Here is a 17134-nt window from a genome sequence, read left to right on the forward strand (position 1 = left end):
ATTGACGTCAGTGCACTGCCACGCCCCCTCCCGCCCCTAAAGGGAGCCGGCCACCTTGCGTTTCAGGGGCCGAACGGTCTGGAACGCAGACTTTGTGGTGTGAACCGGCTCTTAAAGTGCACCTCCAGCAGCCACTTGAGCATGGCCGCTGCTGCTAGAGGGAGGGAGAGAGTACATTACAGAACATATTGCGCATGGGAATAGTTTAAAAGTTTTGCAATGTACTCATGTTGATAGAAAGCATGGGGGATAATTTTTAACAAGGAAGAAAGGTGAACTAACCCTTTAATAATTTAGTTACTCTATGTAATTTTATTGTGGGTGTGGGGGGAATTTCTGGCTAGAGGTTTGATATTCACTTTAGGTGGCTTTGCGCCAGTTGTCAGGGAGTCGTTTCTTCTATGTACCATGCAAATCTGTGATGGTTCTGCAATTCTAAGGGACACTTGGCAGTAAAGGGTGAGGCCTTTCCATTTCATTCCCAAATCCTTATGTTGCAATATGGAACCTTTCCTGCCTCCCTATGTAGGGGACAGTTTCATTGTTTTTGCCCAAGCAGGGTATACAGTTAGTATTTCACTTAATTGAGTTAAATTGACCGTAGTAATGGAAAAAAAAAACCTAAAATAGAAGGAGCAGGATGGAAATGTTTTTCTCAAATGACAACTTCTAACAGTGAATGTGGTTTTTATTCATGAAACTCCATTCGTTTAAAAATCGAATGTTAAAACCTTTCGAAGGACTTTCAAGTCTCCGATGGCCTTATCAAATGTTCTGATGAGATATTTTGTACAAAACGCCAAATAAAATTATAACCGTGTATACCCAGCTTTACAGTCCAACTCTCACCTTCTGGGTAAATACGACATTCTATAGTCTTTTACACTATTCTAACAAGAGTGTGTTCAGCCCTGTACTACAGAAAGAGTAACCCTATTTTACACAATTAGGGCGTACATCAAGTAACATGCATTTATGCTGAGGTCTTTACAGACAGCACAATTACAATGATCAAGGAGGGCAAGTGCTAAAAAAGCAGAAAATTGCCCACATACTGGCTATTGTATGTATTGACTTTCTTTAAGAAGTGTCATTTACTTCCTGCAATAAGAAAAAAGAATGAGCATTCATGAATGGAGCGTCATTAGCAATGGCTGAAGCATTTCATCAGCTATGCACATGTCAGGATGATGTACCTGCATGTAAAAAGTTTTTAGTGTCACTGTGTTCTGCCCTTGAGTCCAATCAATATATACAGGCAGCACATTCAGCCTCAGTGACCTATATTTGTCAGCTGTTCTATGTGCTGTCCATTTATTATCTTCATATAGTCGATATTCTGATAACTGAACCATAAATACAGAAAATAAAAGGCAGACAGCGTGTCCTCATCTGTCTGTACATTTTCTTCCAGCTTCTAAAGGGAAGGGGAAAGTGAAGATGCTTGTGATGCAGTCTGGTTGATACTTTATAAACTTTTAACATAAGAGAATGTAAAAAAAAAAAAAAAAAAAAGCTTTCAGGAATATCTGGACTGGTAGAGCAGGTGAGGTGCAAAATACACTTTACTCTTGAGTCCAACTTTAGGCCCCATTTCTAATACTGTATTGAAGTAACGTGCATTGTCACAACCCAAAAGGTATATGGGCATGTTGGAGTGCTGCCTTTATTTTTAATGGCACCCCAATGAGTATCTTTTTTATAACAAACCACAACATACAGATGTAAACACACTGCATTGCAAGAAGAAAAAATAAGCAGGTGCAATCCTACCTACACCGCAATCTAATTCAAAATAATGGGCTGCCTTAAAAGAGAACTATGGCCCCATTTTTTTTTGGCCATAGTTCTCTAGTGTGACAGAAGGACATTTACTATGTCGCCCCATGACCCAAAACTCAGCATATGCTGACAACACAGAGCCATGCTGCGGCTGGGAAAGATCCTGACAATATTATTGGGATCGACCCTGCCTCTCTAGAGCCAATGCCAGCTGTGATCTGACAGTCACCGCTCTCTGCAGGAAGATTGGGAACCGAGCAATCAGCGGTTTGTGATCACTCAGTTCTCGATCTATAGAGCCGACATGTGACCGCTTCACTGCCACACGTCAGCTCTAATTATGGGGATGGCTATTTCACTCTCTCCATAATTCTCCTTTAATGCAATGCACATGAAACCCAGGCTTGAAGTCTCAGTCCTGGGGCTCCTCCCTCATCCATTACCCTATGTCTCCAGCTTGTTCCAAATGGGCTCCACATCAGGCAACTGTTTTTTTTAGGAAATCTAACAGCACATGAGGTTGAAGGCCTGGCTGCAGAAAATCATGTTTCTTTGGTTCAAGTAAAATACATTGCTGTGAGTGGAAATATAATTGGTTACAACAGAGTACTGCATATCATGGCTCTTCCATGAGCGCTTAACCTAAAACAAAAAGAGTATATTTCATAAACACTGCAAGCAAATATTTCACTTTGATCTCCATGAGTGAATTAAAAGGTTTGGTTAAATGTAATTTATCAAGTTATTACTAGGTAGCTGGGACAATCAATTTTTGATTTCCTTTAACATGGCAGTCCACCCAATCTGTCAGGTACAGTATAAAATCTGGCAGGGAAAAGAATTCCATTAACAATGGTGATGGCAGGTTAGGAGACGTGCAGGTTCTGCTTACAGATGGAAAAACAATTTGAAGTTTTTCTCCTAAATGCTACATGCCCCATTTAAGAAGTCACAGATTCAAAGGGAAAATTGCGTCTCTTATGAAAGCGTTCCAATAACTTGAACAGAGACTATTCAGAGATGTTTTATAAATTGTTTACTCAAATTTTCCCCCGCAAACATTTTCTATGCCAATCTGACCTATACATGGCATCAATTCTCTAAGGAAAGCTGCAAAGCTATGCCGTTTAATGTCTAAACTGCCTAATTAAAATATCATCTTTACTATACAGCTATTGAAGCATTGTAGAAAACGCTCAAAAACCACATGCTGAACAAAACAAAACATATAGCCCCCCACACTAATTGCTTAAAGAAAAAGGAATTCTAGGAGAGGAGCAATTGCACATAAATACATGTAATTGGGGGGGGGAATAAATAGTAGGTACTTTCATGGTCTTACATCTCCATCCTTCGCAAGTCTCCTGCCACATCGCATGCTGTTGCTCTCCAGTTCATCTTTATTGATCTCTTGAGGGCTACAACAGATAATGGAAATATTGGGTTTGTAACACAATAGACGTATGACACACTCTGAAATAACATTCTATGGATCTACAGAGGCGACGCTGGAGGTCTGGGTAGCCAGTGGCTGAATGAAACTTGAAATACAATTTTGCATTGTCGCTTTGGAAAAATCTCCAGCAAAAAATTTAAAAAAAATACAAAACCATGAAAGCCAATTACATATTTACATGACCGGGTTCTAATCTACTTAAATTCTTACCAGTCTGTTAAAATGCACAGGGGAAGATAATTTGAGCACTTAAAAGTAATACAATTATAGCATTTTACAATCACAAATTTAATTGAAAAGTACAGAGGCAATTGCATACTGACTTTTAGATGGGTGGCAGTTTAAAGAGGGATTTTCTGAAATGTGTTTGATGAGCTCCATTTTAATTACAAAGTGCTCAAACAGTGCCCACCGCTCCTAATAATCACTGGCTATTACTAACATTTAATAAAGTCCCTCCAAATGCTGTGAATTATACATGCCAAAGAAGAATGATCATCTCCCAGGATGCACCAGGCAAATGAAAGTAAGACTAATTTCTAATGCATATGCCTATCTTTGTGAAAGGGGTAGTTCTTTGTGAAATTATTGTGTGTTTTAGAGAGTGAATCAAAGAAAAATACCTGGCTGAGAAGCCTCAGAGGCTGACTTCCAGACCACATGCTAGTTCCAGGGCACCAATGGTGAACCTACAAAGCAGAGGTAGGCAAACTCCATCCCTCTAGCTGTCTTCAATTACAAATCCCATTAGCCACTGCAAGACTGACAGCCACGAGCATGACTCCCAGAGGCAGACGCATGATGGGTTTAGGCGTTTCACCACAGCCGCAGGGCCAGAGTTTTCCTACCCCTGCTATAAAACTGTACTGTGTTTTATCTGCCCTGGAATAAGGAAAATAGGCAGTTGAGATTTAAAGCAGCAGAAGTGTTCATCTAAAATAAGGTAAAGTGGCCACAGAACTGAAGACTATAGACACATCCTCATATGCCTCCACATACCTCGTTGCAGGCCCTGAAACCCTGTATTACACCCTACAACTCAATTTTGTCCATTTATGCTGTAAGAACAGGCTGACCAGGGATTTTCCAGAGTTGTCTGTCCTCCCAAAGACAGGACAAGGGTGTTGATCTTTCATAGACTGTATTTTGATGGTCTTTTCCTCCATCACGGGTGTCAGAGCCATTAACCACATTTACTTCATCAGGGTATCCCTGATCAACCTTCAGTGATCTAACCAGTGTGCAACAGCAACAACAACAACACACACACACACGAAAAGACAACATTGACCTGAAGACCCACTCATGTAATAACTGCAGTAAGCCATGGTAACCAATCAGCAATCTTCTTCCATTGTTCTACCTGTCCTCAACTGATGAAAAGTGAGCCGGGTGTTTTTTTTCCTGTGATGATGCACACCACAAACGTTTTAAATAAGCCCAGATACACCTCTCAGTTATCACTTTACTGCCATCACATAGAGTTGCCTTCCTGTCTCAAAATGCCAGCAGTAGCTCAATTTCAAACAACCATTCTACATCCTATTTTATGGTAGTGATCTTTCTCTGATGGTTGCCACTGGCTACTGCAACCACGCGGTAGTAAATTCAGACATATAACCTAAAGCATATTATGGCTGTGACAGTAATAGTGCCAGTGCAACATCCTGCACAACACGTCTCTGAAGGAAAAAAAAAAAGAAGAAGGTTTTGTAGAATTCAGAAACCTTTAAAGTAAAATTCAATTGACTATTTTAGAAGAGTCAAGATACATAGTGGAAGTAGGCTTGCTGTCCTGGAAGATTCCCAGAAATACCGTTACCGGTAAGTCTTATGGAGAATTCCCCCAATCATATTCCAGGACAGCAACCTGAGAGGAGAATCAAGAAAACTCGGTAGAAGCGAACTGCTGAACACTAGGTCTTGTTGCACCTTCACTTACCGAGAGACGAAGGTAACCTGACTAGACCCAACAGCCGCTCTGCAGATTAGTTCCACTGAGGCTCCCGCATTTGCTTTTCATGATTTTACAAAATCTGACAATGTGCCTCAAAGAAGGAACCTGTGAGCCTTGTTTAAAAACAAGGCTAGATTCACACTAGGTGCAATCAGATGCATCTATATGCACCCATAAAGCTTTTCTAAATATATATATATATATATAAATGTCAATAATTTAGATAATTGATTTATATCTTAAACGCTGTCAAACACATGAATCCATCCTTAATTCCTTACATATTATAAACAAAAAATGTCCGAGTGTTGCAGCACTCAATCTTCTTTATTTGTTCAACAAAAAGTAACCATGATCATGACATGATACAAAAGGGCAACAGTTTTGAACCACGTACGGTTCTTTCTTAAAAGGAGAACGATGAGGCAAGTGATTTTCACTCCTCCTCATAGTTCTAGCCAACGTGTGACAATGAAACTGTCACACGTCAGCTCAATAGATCGGGAGGTGAGCTTCTCGATCATGTCCCTGCAGAGAGCCGTGACTGTCACACACGGCTCCTTGCAGGGATTCCCCCTCCGATCCTCCAGCGCTGTCGGAACGGATGGGGGAGGGGGCGGGTACAGCTGGTTCTTCCTCTAGATAGGCAGAGCCAGCTGTCACTCACGCAGCTGGGTGGATCTCAACAGTAATGTCGGCATCCGTCGCGGCTGTGGCGGTCTCAGTATACCGCCAGCTGCAGCTCGTGGTATACTGAGCTTTGGGTAACGGGAGGACACTAGATTGTGTCTTCCCGTGACCCTTAGGAGAACTATGGGGGAAAGCACTTACCCCATAGTTCTCCTTTAAGCCCAATGATAACAAACTTATACGTTTCTCTCATTTTATCTTTAAACTCTGGAACAGGGCCGCCGTCAGGGGGGTACCGCCGATAGTCATAAGGGGCCCGCGCAGCCTTAGGGGCCCAGGCACCTTACATGTGAATCGGCCGACGGCCATACAGGTGCCTGGCGGGAGGTGGAGGCGGCTTGGCCCCCGCACCCCCAGGGGCCTGTACACTTCATAGCCTGTCCTGAGGTGCTCTGTACGGGCCTCCGGTGTCCTCAAGGGATCTCCACTGCACATTAGGTTTTTAAAGATGGCCGCCACAAGTGGCGGCGGCCATCTTTAAACCTGGCAAGTGCCCACATTACATTTAATATATTGCCGAACTGGCAATATATTAAATGGAGATCATTCCCTGGTGGTCCAGAGGGGAATCAGTATGAGCTGCATCTCTTGCTGATGCAGATCATACTGATCGCTCCCTCGTGGTGCTGCCACTGACTGGCAGGGAGCGATTAGTATGGTCTGCACCAGCCAGAGTGCTGAGCACACAGATCCTTCACTTGACCACCAGACCAGGATAATCCCCAAGTGCCACACTAGACCCGGGGATGCAGCCCCCCTTCCTGCAAAACAGGTAAGCGGGAGAGGCATTTTGGTTGTGGGCAAAAACCCAAACCCTTGTTTAGTACTGACATTTTAGGAACAGATAGCTCAGACTTTGAAATGTTGTGTATTACACTCACAGGATTTATTGCTTTTGTATCCGGCAGGCTCGTGGTGGATTCCTTCTTATTGCTTTTACGATGTCTCTGGCCCCCTCTTTGAACTGCTGACCTCTTTCTTCCACTCCTGCCGGTATAAAACCGACTGATTTATTTGAGGATACTGAAGACAGATGAGGAGGAGCATGCACCAGTAGAATTACCAATGGTGAGACATTTTGTGGATTATGGGCATGCAGTGTCAAAATTGAGATTCATGGCGATTGATTTCATCCCTATGCCACAGAGAGGTGGCAATAGGGCATTCATTTTAAAGAGACGAGGAGTAACATGGATTTTTCAACTAAATACATTACAACCTAGGGGACTAAATGTAGATTTTGCCTAATTTGGCTAAAGGGTTAACAGAATTTGTTAAAATTTCACAGGTGGAGAGTGGAATGTGATGAAATTCACCCTGATATGCTTAAAGTGACATTAAAGTCACAAACTTTTTCCCTCCCCCCAATGTTAATTAAAGCACTTACCTTAAATGATGTCTCTTAATCAGATCTTCTTCTTTCCTGTCCTTTTCAGCTTTCTCTCCAGCGCTGCGGCCGGTCTCCGATCCAGCGTCGACTCCTCTCTCCTTGCAGGCACTTCCTGTCCCACGGTGTCTGCATGGGGGTGCACGCGTCCATAGGCTTACCTTGTGTCTCTCCTAGTCTTCCCGTGTGTGCGGCGAAGACATGGGTAAGTTTAAGCTGCTTTTAAAGCGTTTGTTTTTAAAAAAAACTTTTTGCATATATCTACTGCTTTCTAGCAGTAGATATATGCAAAAAATATGTGAGGGTTTAGAAACCCTTTAATGCAAGACGAGAAGTGTGGGAAACATATGGGTTAAATTGTAACCGTATCAATTTACTTCCGGGGTTTAAAGATAAAATGAGAGAAACGTGTAGGTTTGTACATTATCACTGGGCTTGAGAAAGAACAGTGTGTGGTCCGAAACTGTGTATATGTGTGCACACACAGATTTCCAAAAGATGTATTCAGACATTGATTTTACCTGCAGTCAGGAAGGAAAGAAAACAAGTGGTTGTTGTCCTGGAAGGTAGGAAACCCAATCTGGTTGGAGGGAAGTGAATGCAAGTGAAGTGAGTGAATGCAACATTTATCGCAGTGTGCTCTATTATACATCCTTTTAATGCTCTTTGTTGAGTTATGTGACCGTAGCCAGCAGCACCTTAGAGCGAAGTCTTTGGGGGACCACTTGCACTGATGGAAGGAGCCCGCCAGAGCAATAAATCAATGTTACTCTGCCATAAGACTTGAGCAATAGGGTGGAGTTGGGCTTTAAAAATGTGTATAGGCATTTCTCTAATTACCCCTCATTTTCTGGGAAATACCTGCCTGTATTTGGCCAGCCGAGACGTTTGCACAAAGTGCCGATACTTATAAACTACATTATAAACCACTAATAACCCATTGTAAGGAACCATCATACAAATTACTAGTTACGAAAAATGAGGCAGAACCTCATCTAGTCAAGTGTCAAACTCAAATAGCATTGCACATTCACTTCTATCCCCCAGCATTTAGTGCCTAACTACCATCTGCCAGCTGTTATTTCCTAGCACAAGTCTGCACCTGATGGGGTCCCATGAAACAAAGACAGACCTTACTTCAGACCCATAATTTTCAAAGCATATCTCTGTTCGTGTGCTGATACTTTGAGTCTCATGGTCTTCAGACCTTTTGTTTAGAACCTGAAGGGGCTGAACAACAAAAGTAAAACTTTCCTGAACTAGCCAAGTATTTAGCACTACCGATACTGGGGTCAGCCAAGGCTGGTGCACAGAGTAGTGTTACAACTGATTGCTGAGCGACACTTGTTTGAGCTTTTATCACACATCTTCATATTCCGGCAATGGCTTGACAGAGCAGCTCTGTATTATCCATCAATTCCGCAGTCTCTCAGATGCTTTGCAATGATATTATTCACAGGTGAACTAAGGTGACTGTTTCTACAACTCTGTACAAAACATTCATCTATAGGACCAGTCTGAACACCTCTTTACTCTTTGAACGCAGAACTCTTGTGATGCCGACAAGGCTTGACATAGCCGATAGTGAGAAAAAGACAGAGCTGGCAGCCAGACACAAGTCTAATATAACCGTTACAAGAGAGGTATTTAACGGCACTGGGAAATTTCAAGCTTCTCAATTATTCATAAAGACAAAGCATAAAGGCGGCATAAAGGTGTTATTAAAGATCAAAGACTCTTAATTTTGCAGAGCTGATGTGATATTTCTCAATATCAGAAGCTCAAAAGACAATTTATGGTCACTATAAAGTAGATGTTAGTCTATGGATGCCAATAACCATAAGCTTTTAATTGCCATCTCTATTAAATGAAAACAACTCTACAACCCAAAAATTGATTTGAAAGGGCAAGTGCCAAGTTATGTCTGTTCGGAGTAAAGTGTGTACAGCTGCTCACAGATCAGAAATTGTCAGTAAAAGTCAACCACGATCGGACCACTAGGCTTCAGCTCTGTAGAGGAATCTTTAGGTTAGACAGATATCCCTGTTGGAACAACAGAGAGGAGCGCGGGAAGGGTTACGACAACCAGCCAAAATCTGTAAACATCTGACCAAATGAGCGTGTTGGACATTCCAATAAAAAAAAACCTGAGTTACCAACATGGATTTGTTTCTTCAGGAACCCCAAAGCAGAATTTTACTGACACATGCTAGATTTGCACAGCACTGGCCAATACCCGACAAAGAGGCGTCCCGACACCATCGCCAGGGGTTTGGTGGGGGGGCGTAACCACTGGCAGAACTACCAGGGTCGCAATTGTGACCGGGCCCTGGCGTTCCACCTGTTGGGGGGGGGGGGAGCAGAACAGGCGACTGTGCGGCGGGGGTGGAGAGGATGTACAAGTGATCATTCACCTGTCAGGCAGAATGTGCTGCAGGCACCTCCAGGCAGCATATTCTGCTGTGTGGGAGAGGATCCTCTCCAATTAGTCCTGCCTCCTGGCCGTGAAACTCAGAAGAAGGTGCTGTATGAGTCAGACAAGTCTGGTGAAGGCTGGACCAGAAAGGGGGGCCCTAGAAGCAGGTGGTATTCAGCATTGCTTATTTTTATTATAATGTATTGCTGAGACTTGTAGTCCTGCATAGCTGGTGGTATTCTGCATTGCTGTATAATGATTAAACAGCAATGCCGAATAGCACCAACTATGCAGGACTACAAGTCCCAGCAATATATTGTATTAAGTAGGGCTGCACCAGTGCCAATGCCGGGCATTTCCACGAGTACTCGTACTCCTTAAAATGCCCCGATACTGGTGTTCTGTCGCAAACACAGATGGGATTAACAAGGAAACAGGCATTTATTGACAAAGTATTTGGTCTAAATCATTAATAATATGCCGTCCATCATTTACTGCCATAGATGGCATATTAACAGTCACAATTAACAATTACAAACGAATACTTTGGAAATAAATGCCGGTTTCCTCGTTAATCCTGTCTGTGCGCAAGTGCAGATACTGGGTCGGCGTTCGACAGAACACTGGCACTAAATTATTAAACTGAAGCGGCTGCCTGAGGTCCCGCGCTTGCTGGGGACCTCGGCAGCCTTACTGTTAACCACACGGTGCCTGTTTATAGTGCCTTCCCATGGCGTTGGGGGGGCCCCTTCATGGTTTCTTGCAACGGGGCCTCTGGGCGTCACAGTATACAAACTTCGAAAGAAGTTCTAAACCTTGTGTGTATTATGCCAAACAATATCCCTGTCTCTTATAGTCCCAAACAGTTCTTACTGAAGGCAAAGTCCAGCAACTGCTGGTGTTGTCACCCATGGGTCCATTTGCTGCTGATAGTACCCCAAAAGCACTGCATGCTTCCTCTACTCAGAATGGCCGACCTCCCTGTGAGTCACCATAATGAGGTCACTGAACAGCAGCTCTACGTCTCCAGCTCACTCTGCACTGATTAGGGGGTGTTGCGACTATGATTATTAATGAACGGGGGGACCAGGGGGGAGAGAGAGCTCAGTTTCCATAGAGAAGCTTGTGCAGGAGGGAAGCACAGCATTGTGGGAAATGTAGTTTTAACATTGTAGTCTCCACTGTGCACAGCAGCCTGCAATTTGTACAGACTGGCTGCAGAGCACAGAGGCGGCCATTTCAAAAGGGGCCATGAGGAGATGGAGGACAGCTAACACAAAAAAGTAGGTTTCCGAGTTCATATACAGCAACGGCATATGGCTGCTCATGTACACTTTGTGTACAGGCCGGCAAATGTTTGCTTTTAAAACATACCTCCGCAAAAAGAAAAAAGTAGAAATGGGCTTTAAATCTAGTGGTACTAGAATATAGGAACATACAGGTGAGTGCTACTTGCACACTATACTCAGTCTGTTTTGCTGATCCATATTTAATAAAGTTGCCTTTACTGTAGCAGCAGTCTACCCAAACACTGATATTTCATATATGGGTGGACCTTCATGCATCAAGTCACCCACTAGATGAATAGCTTTAACCTACCTGCTACATTCTCCATATTGGAAAACACATAAAAACTAACCAGAGTCGTGTAACCCCAAGGCACCAATCACAGTAGGGTGGCAGACTTGGAAAGTCACATCTTGCTGTAATATTAACCAAAACTGAAATATGGTTTTTAGGTGGTGCAACCAACTTCTATCACCGATAGAGGAATATAGTGTTGCACAAAGGTAAACATGTACCTCAATACACTCCCTTCTGACAAAGAGCAAAATTTGTGTTTTACTACAATGAATGGAGGGATGATGCCTCAAGAAGTAAGACCTACTCACCCGGTGTCATTATCCTGCTCAGCACGGAGCATAGTAAACCACTGCTGCTTGTATACAGAGGACAGCCACTCTGAAAAACAAAAAACAGGGTGGGGATTTAATGCAGCAAGCAGAATCTGACCACCATTTCTCCCAATGTGGCAATATGCATAAAATCACATGAAAAACACATTTCATATTTAACCCCAGTTCGAGCCGACGCGTGACAAATAAACGGTCACATGTCAGCTCTATAGATCGGAAAGTGAACACATACCGTTGCCTGCTCACTCACTTCTCGATCATCTCCCTGCAGAGAGCGGTGACCATCAGTCACCGCAGGGATTCCCCCCTCCCCTCTAGCGCTGACTGGGGGCGGCAAAGCTGACTCTGCCTCTAGATAGGCAGAGCCAGCTGTCACTCACGCAGCTGGGTGGATCTCGACAGCATTGTCAGGATCTGTCCCGGCTACGGCGGTCACAGTATACCACGAGCTGTAGCTGGCTATATACTGAGCTTTGGTCAAGCAAAACAAATGACAAACACACTCAACAATTTGTCACCAACTATACAGTAAGGTGCACATGAAATGGGCTTCAAACAGTAAACAGTAGAAACTGTTAGAAACAGTAGAGTTTTTTATATAATACATGATGCCGGAGGACACAAGGGCAATCACTCTTGGCCCATTTATGGGATCTGTAGGATGCCAAGACTAGAGCCAGGTGTCGGGTAATGCCACCCCTGTGTAGAGGAGTTGTAGCTTTAGGATCCAACCAAATGGGTGAAGACAGGAAACTTGAGCCTGGAAAAAAATTAAAAAATCGGCGGTGGCGGATGGAGTATTGAGGGGCAGCTTTGAACTGTGAACACTGGAGTAGGGCAAACAGAGGAGTCTGCCGTAACATGCAAGTATGGTGTGCAAATGCTCTTCTTTCTGATATCAGAGATGGTATCCCTCCCTCTGAACCATTAGCACAACTGCACTTTGACACAATGACCTTTTTATCAGTGCTGATGTGTGGGGGATTACAAGCGCATATTGAAATAGTTTCGGGGACAGAAAACCATAGGGCTGACTTAACTGCCATGCGTTGTAGGAATGCATGAGTTACAGCAACACACAACACACAAATATTAATTTTGAATCGAATCCCAATGACTTAAAAGGAATGCACCTTTGTCACAGCTGCACCACATTACGTGCATTTTTTTAATGAATACATGACTGCAATAATGGTCTTATTTGATATCTGACTTGAATTAAGCTGTAATGTTTATATATACATACACGTGTTAAATAGCTAAGCTTAACTCCCTCCTACCAGGATTCTGTAAATGAACATTCCTGCACAAGGCCCTGTGCTGAGGGAACAGTAATCTCGACAGGTAGCAGATGCCACTGTGCATAGATGCTACCCGTCATACCAGGTGGTCACTAATGGCTGTTTCCCACTAACAATCGGGAACTATGACATTGTGAACACATGCAAGCTGAAGGCTTGATTCATAAAATAAGCCATCTGCCTGTAGATTGCACTGTAAATTCCACTGCATTCGGAAGATGGCAGGGTTTCTCTGTTTAATACTGTAATTGTCATGCATTTGCATTTGTCAGCCTATAATGAAAAAAAAAAAGGATTTTTAAAAACAAAAATGTCAAGTGTGCTAAATAAAAGCCGTAACGTCCTTAAAAGAAAAGAAAAATGGCCATGCAAATTAGAACCATAGCAGATAATGTGACAGCAATACAATTTAAATGTAAAAAAAAAAATAAAACATTTAAGTCACACATAAAAGAATGTAAAAAAATAGTTAAAGTTCCCCACATGCACACACGAACGCAAACATGCGCCTGGTACACTTTGTGTGAAAACAATCATGCCTCACATTTTACATAACACCACAAACTTCGGAGTGCAAGGAATAATTCTAGGGCCATGACACCAAATTGACGAGCGGCAAAAGCTTTTAAAAGAGTCGCCTTTGGACAATTTTGTGTGTGGCCGGTTTTTGCGACTTTGCGGGCGCACAACTGACTGAATAAAAAAAGTCAATGTACCACAGCGCTGAATACTGAAAAGTGGACAGGAAGGAGTTCTAACACCCTGGGCTTCAATTGGTTAATGATTGGCGCACTTTAGTAGTGATTGGCGCACTTTAGTAGTTTTTCTGAATAAGTGGCCCAAAAGGTGTGTGTGTTCCACACACTGTAACATCTTGCTTTCAATTATTTTATGTATGGGTAACCTCCTGAAACCTTTACCTAGTTAGTCATCAATGATTCTCCCCATCTAAACATGTGCTACATTCTATCTCCACAGTAAGAAGGCTTCATGAAAAGCTTGCGAGTACTCTACTTGTATCACTTAATCTCTCATTTACCTGCTGTGGGATATACACAATTGATGAACATTTTAATGGATAGACCTTGACTTCTTGTACAGCATTGGCATCGTATTGGCAGTTATCAAAGAAAACAAGCAAGAAACATAAAAAACAAAAGCTGCATTATGCAAATACATTATAAAAAGCATTCCTTGTTACATGGTTAAAAGCTGCTGAGTCTTAGCAGGATATGTAATGTAACATTCTATTAACATTTGCCATCATTCAGCCAAATACAATTAATTTGTTATCAGTCATATGGAGCTCTTAACCATGGGGGAGCAGGCATCTGACAAACCTAAATGCAGAAAACTCTTTGGTAGCTGTAACGAGTGAGATAGATGGTGAAGGCAGTGTGGCAGACAGGGCCGGATGTACTCTCTCTGCTGCCCCAAGGCCAGGTTGCTCAATGCGCCCCCCCCCCCTCACCCACCAACTCCCCCTCAATGGAAAATGGCAGACCTGTATGCTGCATACAACTGATCTCAGAAACATCGCCAAGATCACTCGTACAAAACAAGCGGTGGCCTCCCCGCTGTACGTTTAGCTCTGTTTGCCCAAAACAGCTGTCACTCAGTGTCACCGACTTTACTGCAGTTCATTGTACAAAGTTTTTTTTACAATGAACTACAGTAAAATCTGTGACACTGAGTGATATTTGTATGTAGTTGTATCACTACACTGAGTGCGAGACCTGCGGCACTAATCTGGGGGGGCAGTTGGACCTCGGTTCGCAAGTACGGGTTGTTCGTAAGTCGGGGACTGCCTGTACTTGCCCGTCACCCGGAACTGCATGTCCCAGGTGTCAGGAGATAGGAATTCCACACCCCTGCTGACCCTCTACTCCCTACTGCCCCGAGGCTTGGTTGGCCTTGTGGGAAATCTGGCCCTGGTGGCAGATAAATATTTATAGTTGTCTCTTACAGGCTGAGCTTTGTTCCATTTTTTTTTCGCCAGAAGCAACTGTTGCTTTATAAGCAGAACTGTGGGCACATTTTTTTTATTAAAAGGAGAACTATGAGGTGAGTGCTTTTCACTCACCTCATAGTTTTAGCCGACCTGTGACAATGAGACTGTCACAGGTCGGCTCAGTAGATCGGGAGCAAACACACGCCGGTGTTCACTCACTTCTCGATCCTGTCACGGCTCTCTGCCGTGACAGGGGAGGGGATGGATTCCCCCCCTCCCCGTTTCGCCAGCGCTGACTGGCGGAATGGACGGGGGAGGGGGCGGGTACAGCTGGCTCTGCCTCTAGATAGGCAGAACCAGCTGTCACTCACGCAGCTGGGCGGAACTCGACATTGATGTCGGGATCCGCTCCGGCTGTGGCGTCTCAGTATACCGCGAGCTACAGTATACTGAGCTTAGGGTGACGGGAGGACGCTAGTTTGTGTCCCCCCCGTTACCCTAAGGAGAACTATGGGGAAAAGCACTGACCCCATAGTTCTCCTTTAACCCTTTTTATTAACTGCCTATTTTCGTCGAGGGACTAGAAATATTATACTCACCTGATCCTCTGAGCCAGCTTGTTGTTAGACCCCGTCTATCCAGCGTCTCTCCCCCTTCACTACTGCAGTCTAAGGTCCTCAAGTCATCACCTTCTGTACACAGCGGGGAATTTATCAAAACTGGAGCAGACAAAATCTGGAGCAGATTTGCGCAGCAACCAATCAGCTTCTCTGTCTCATTTTCAAATCTTACCTGAGCAAAATGGAGAGCAGCTGATTGGTTACCATGGGCAACTGCTCCACATTCTGTCTGCTCCAGTTTTGATAAATTCCCCCCACAGTGCATAGGATCCCGAGGGACATACCATCGCTGCAGCGTAGGATGACAAAGTCTGGAGGGAAAGCTGTGAAAGCTGGCCGGCTCCGAGGCTCGGGTGAGGAACTTATTTTAGTGTCTAGATGGAAACGAGCAGTTAACCCTTGCAGTGAGGGGATAGCCCCAATGCAAGACAATTATTTTTCCCGGAGTTGTTCTTTAACAAGAAGTCACTTCATTACAATTGGGCTAAAATATACTTGTGTACATCAAACAAACAAAAGAGGACAACTGATTCCCAATTTATGCCACCTTTGTTATGTTATGTTACGTTACATTTGTATTTAGTATTAAATGTTAATTTGTTTGCATATTAAAAGTGCAGCCATCCTTTTTTTATGCAACTTTTAACCGCAAGAACCAGACTCTATGGAAGACTATTCCACATGTTTTTATTGGTCCTACAGGAAAAAATACCCTCATTGAGATTAAAGTATATTTCCACTTTTTAAAGCAACATTGGGATAAACACTCTACTGTGCATTTGTTACAGGTTCCCATTCACATTGCAGATCTAAAAATAAAAAAGGGGGGGGAGAGAGTTTTTTTTTTTTTTTTTAAATTCAAAAGCTTTTATTGAAAACGTCAAGCAATACATTAGAGGAGGGGGAGAGAGTTTTTATCCCTGTCTGTACTGGGCTGGCAGATCTGATTATCAGTTGTAAACTTGATAATCCTAACAAAAAGTAAACACCTAAAAAGGTGAAAAACCCTTTTTTTTAAAAGGAATGCTGTGTGAATGGGAACACAAATACAGTGAAGGTTTCCTAAATCTGTGTGCAAAAGCGGAAATCGCTGTTACAACTTATTTTATTCCAACCACAAGACTTGCAGGGCTATTCACAAAAGGGTGCAGAGTTTGGAGGAGAAGTGAACAATCTAGGACAACATAACTGAACTGGAAAGTGAGCTGAATTGGAGAATTTTCCCAAATCAGCTATTTTGGCCTAGATTGTTCACTTCTCCTGCCTTCTCCAAACCCTTCACCCATTAGTGAATAACCCTGATTGTCTTTTCTGTGGTCACCTTGAATAAAAGCAGGGATCTGTTCACTGCTGGGTTCATTCCCTCTCAGATCAGCTCAGTGCTAGGCTGGAAGCTTCAACAGGTACAGTAACCTCCCACCTCAGTTTAAATGTTGTCAAGATTACACAAGACTAAAAACTTTGTTAAAGTGAACCTAAAATCCTATCGACTGTGGGCCCGTCACACCATCAGGAGTGCGTTCGGCCTCTGGAACGACATTCCGGTCCAGTGCCAGTGTGTTGTGCATTTTTTGCAGATCGCACTAGACCGCATTCAGGTGGCAGCGATCGCACGGAGGGCGAAGGGCATGGCTGCGGTGCCATTTAATTCAATGCAT

General features: G+C 43.3%; 1 protein-coding gene across 1 annotated transcript in view; it reads right to left on the minus strand.

The window, feature by feature from the left end:
- GMCL1 (germ cell-less, spermatogenesis associated 1) overlaps positions 1 to 17134 on the minus strand; it is a 105702-nt gene that overhangs the window by 19203 nt on the left and 69365 nt on the right. The window contains exons 11-12 of the mRNA XM_018554417.1: positions 11581 to 11650; positions 3125 to 3200 (exon numbers count right to left, since the gene is read on the minus strand). Of these exons, the coding sequence (XP_018409919.1) occupies positions 3125 to 3200; positions 11581 to 11650 (146 nt within the window). The remainder of the gene's footprint in view (positions 1 to 3124; positions 3201 to 11580; positions 11651 to 17134) is intronic.

This window comes from Nanorana parkeri, unplaced genomic scaffold, assembly GCF_000935625.1.
Source record: "Nanorana parkeri isolate BGI_ZX_2015 unplaced genomic scaffold, ASM93562v1 scaffold157, whole genome shotgun sequence".
Lineage (NCBI taxonomy): Eukaryota > Metazoa > Chordata > Amphibia > Anura > Dicroglossidae > Nanorana > Nanorana parkeri.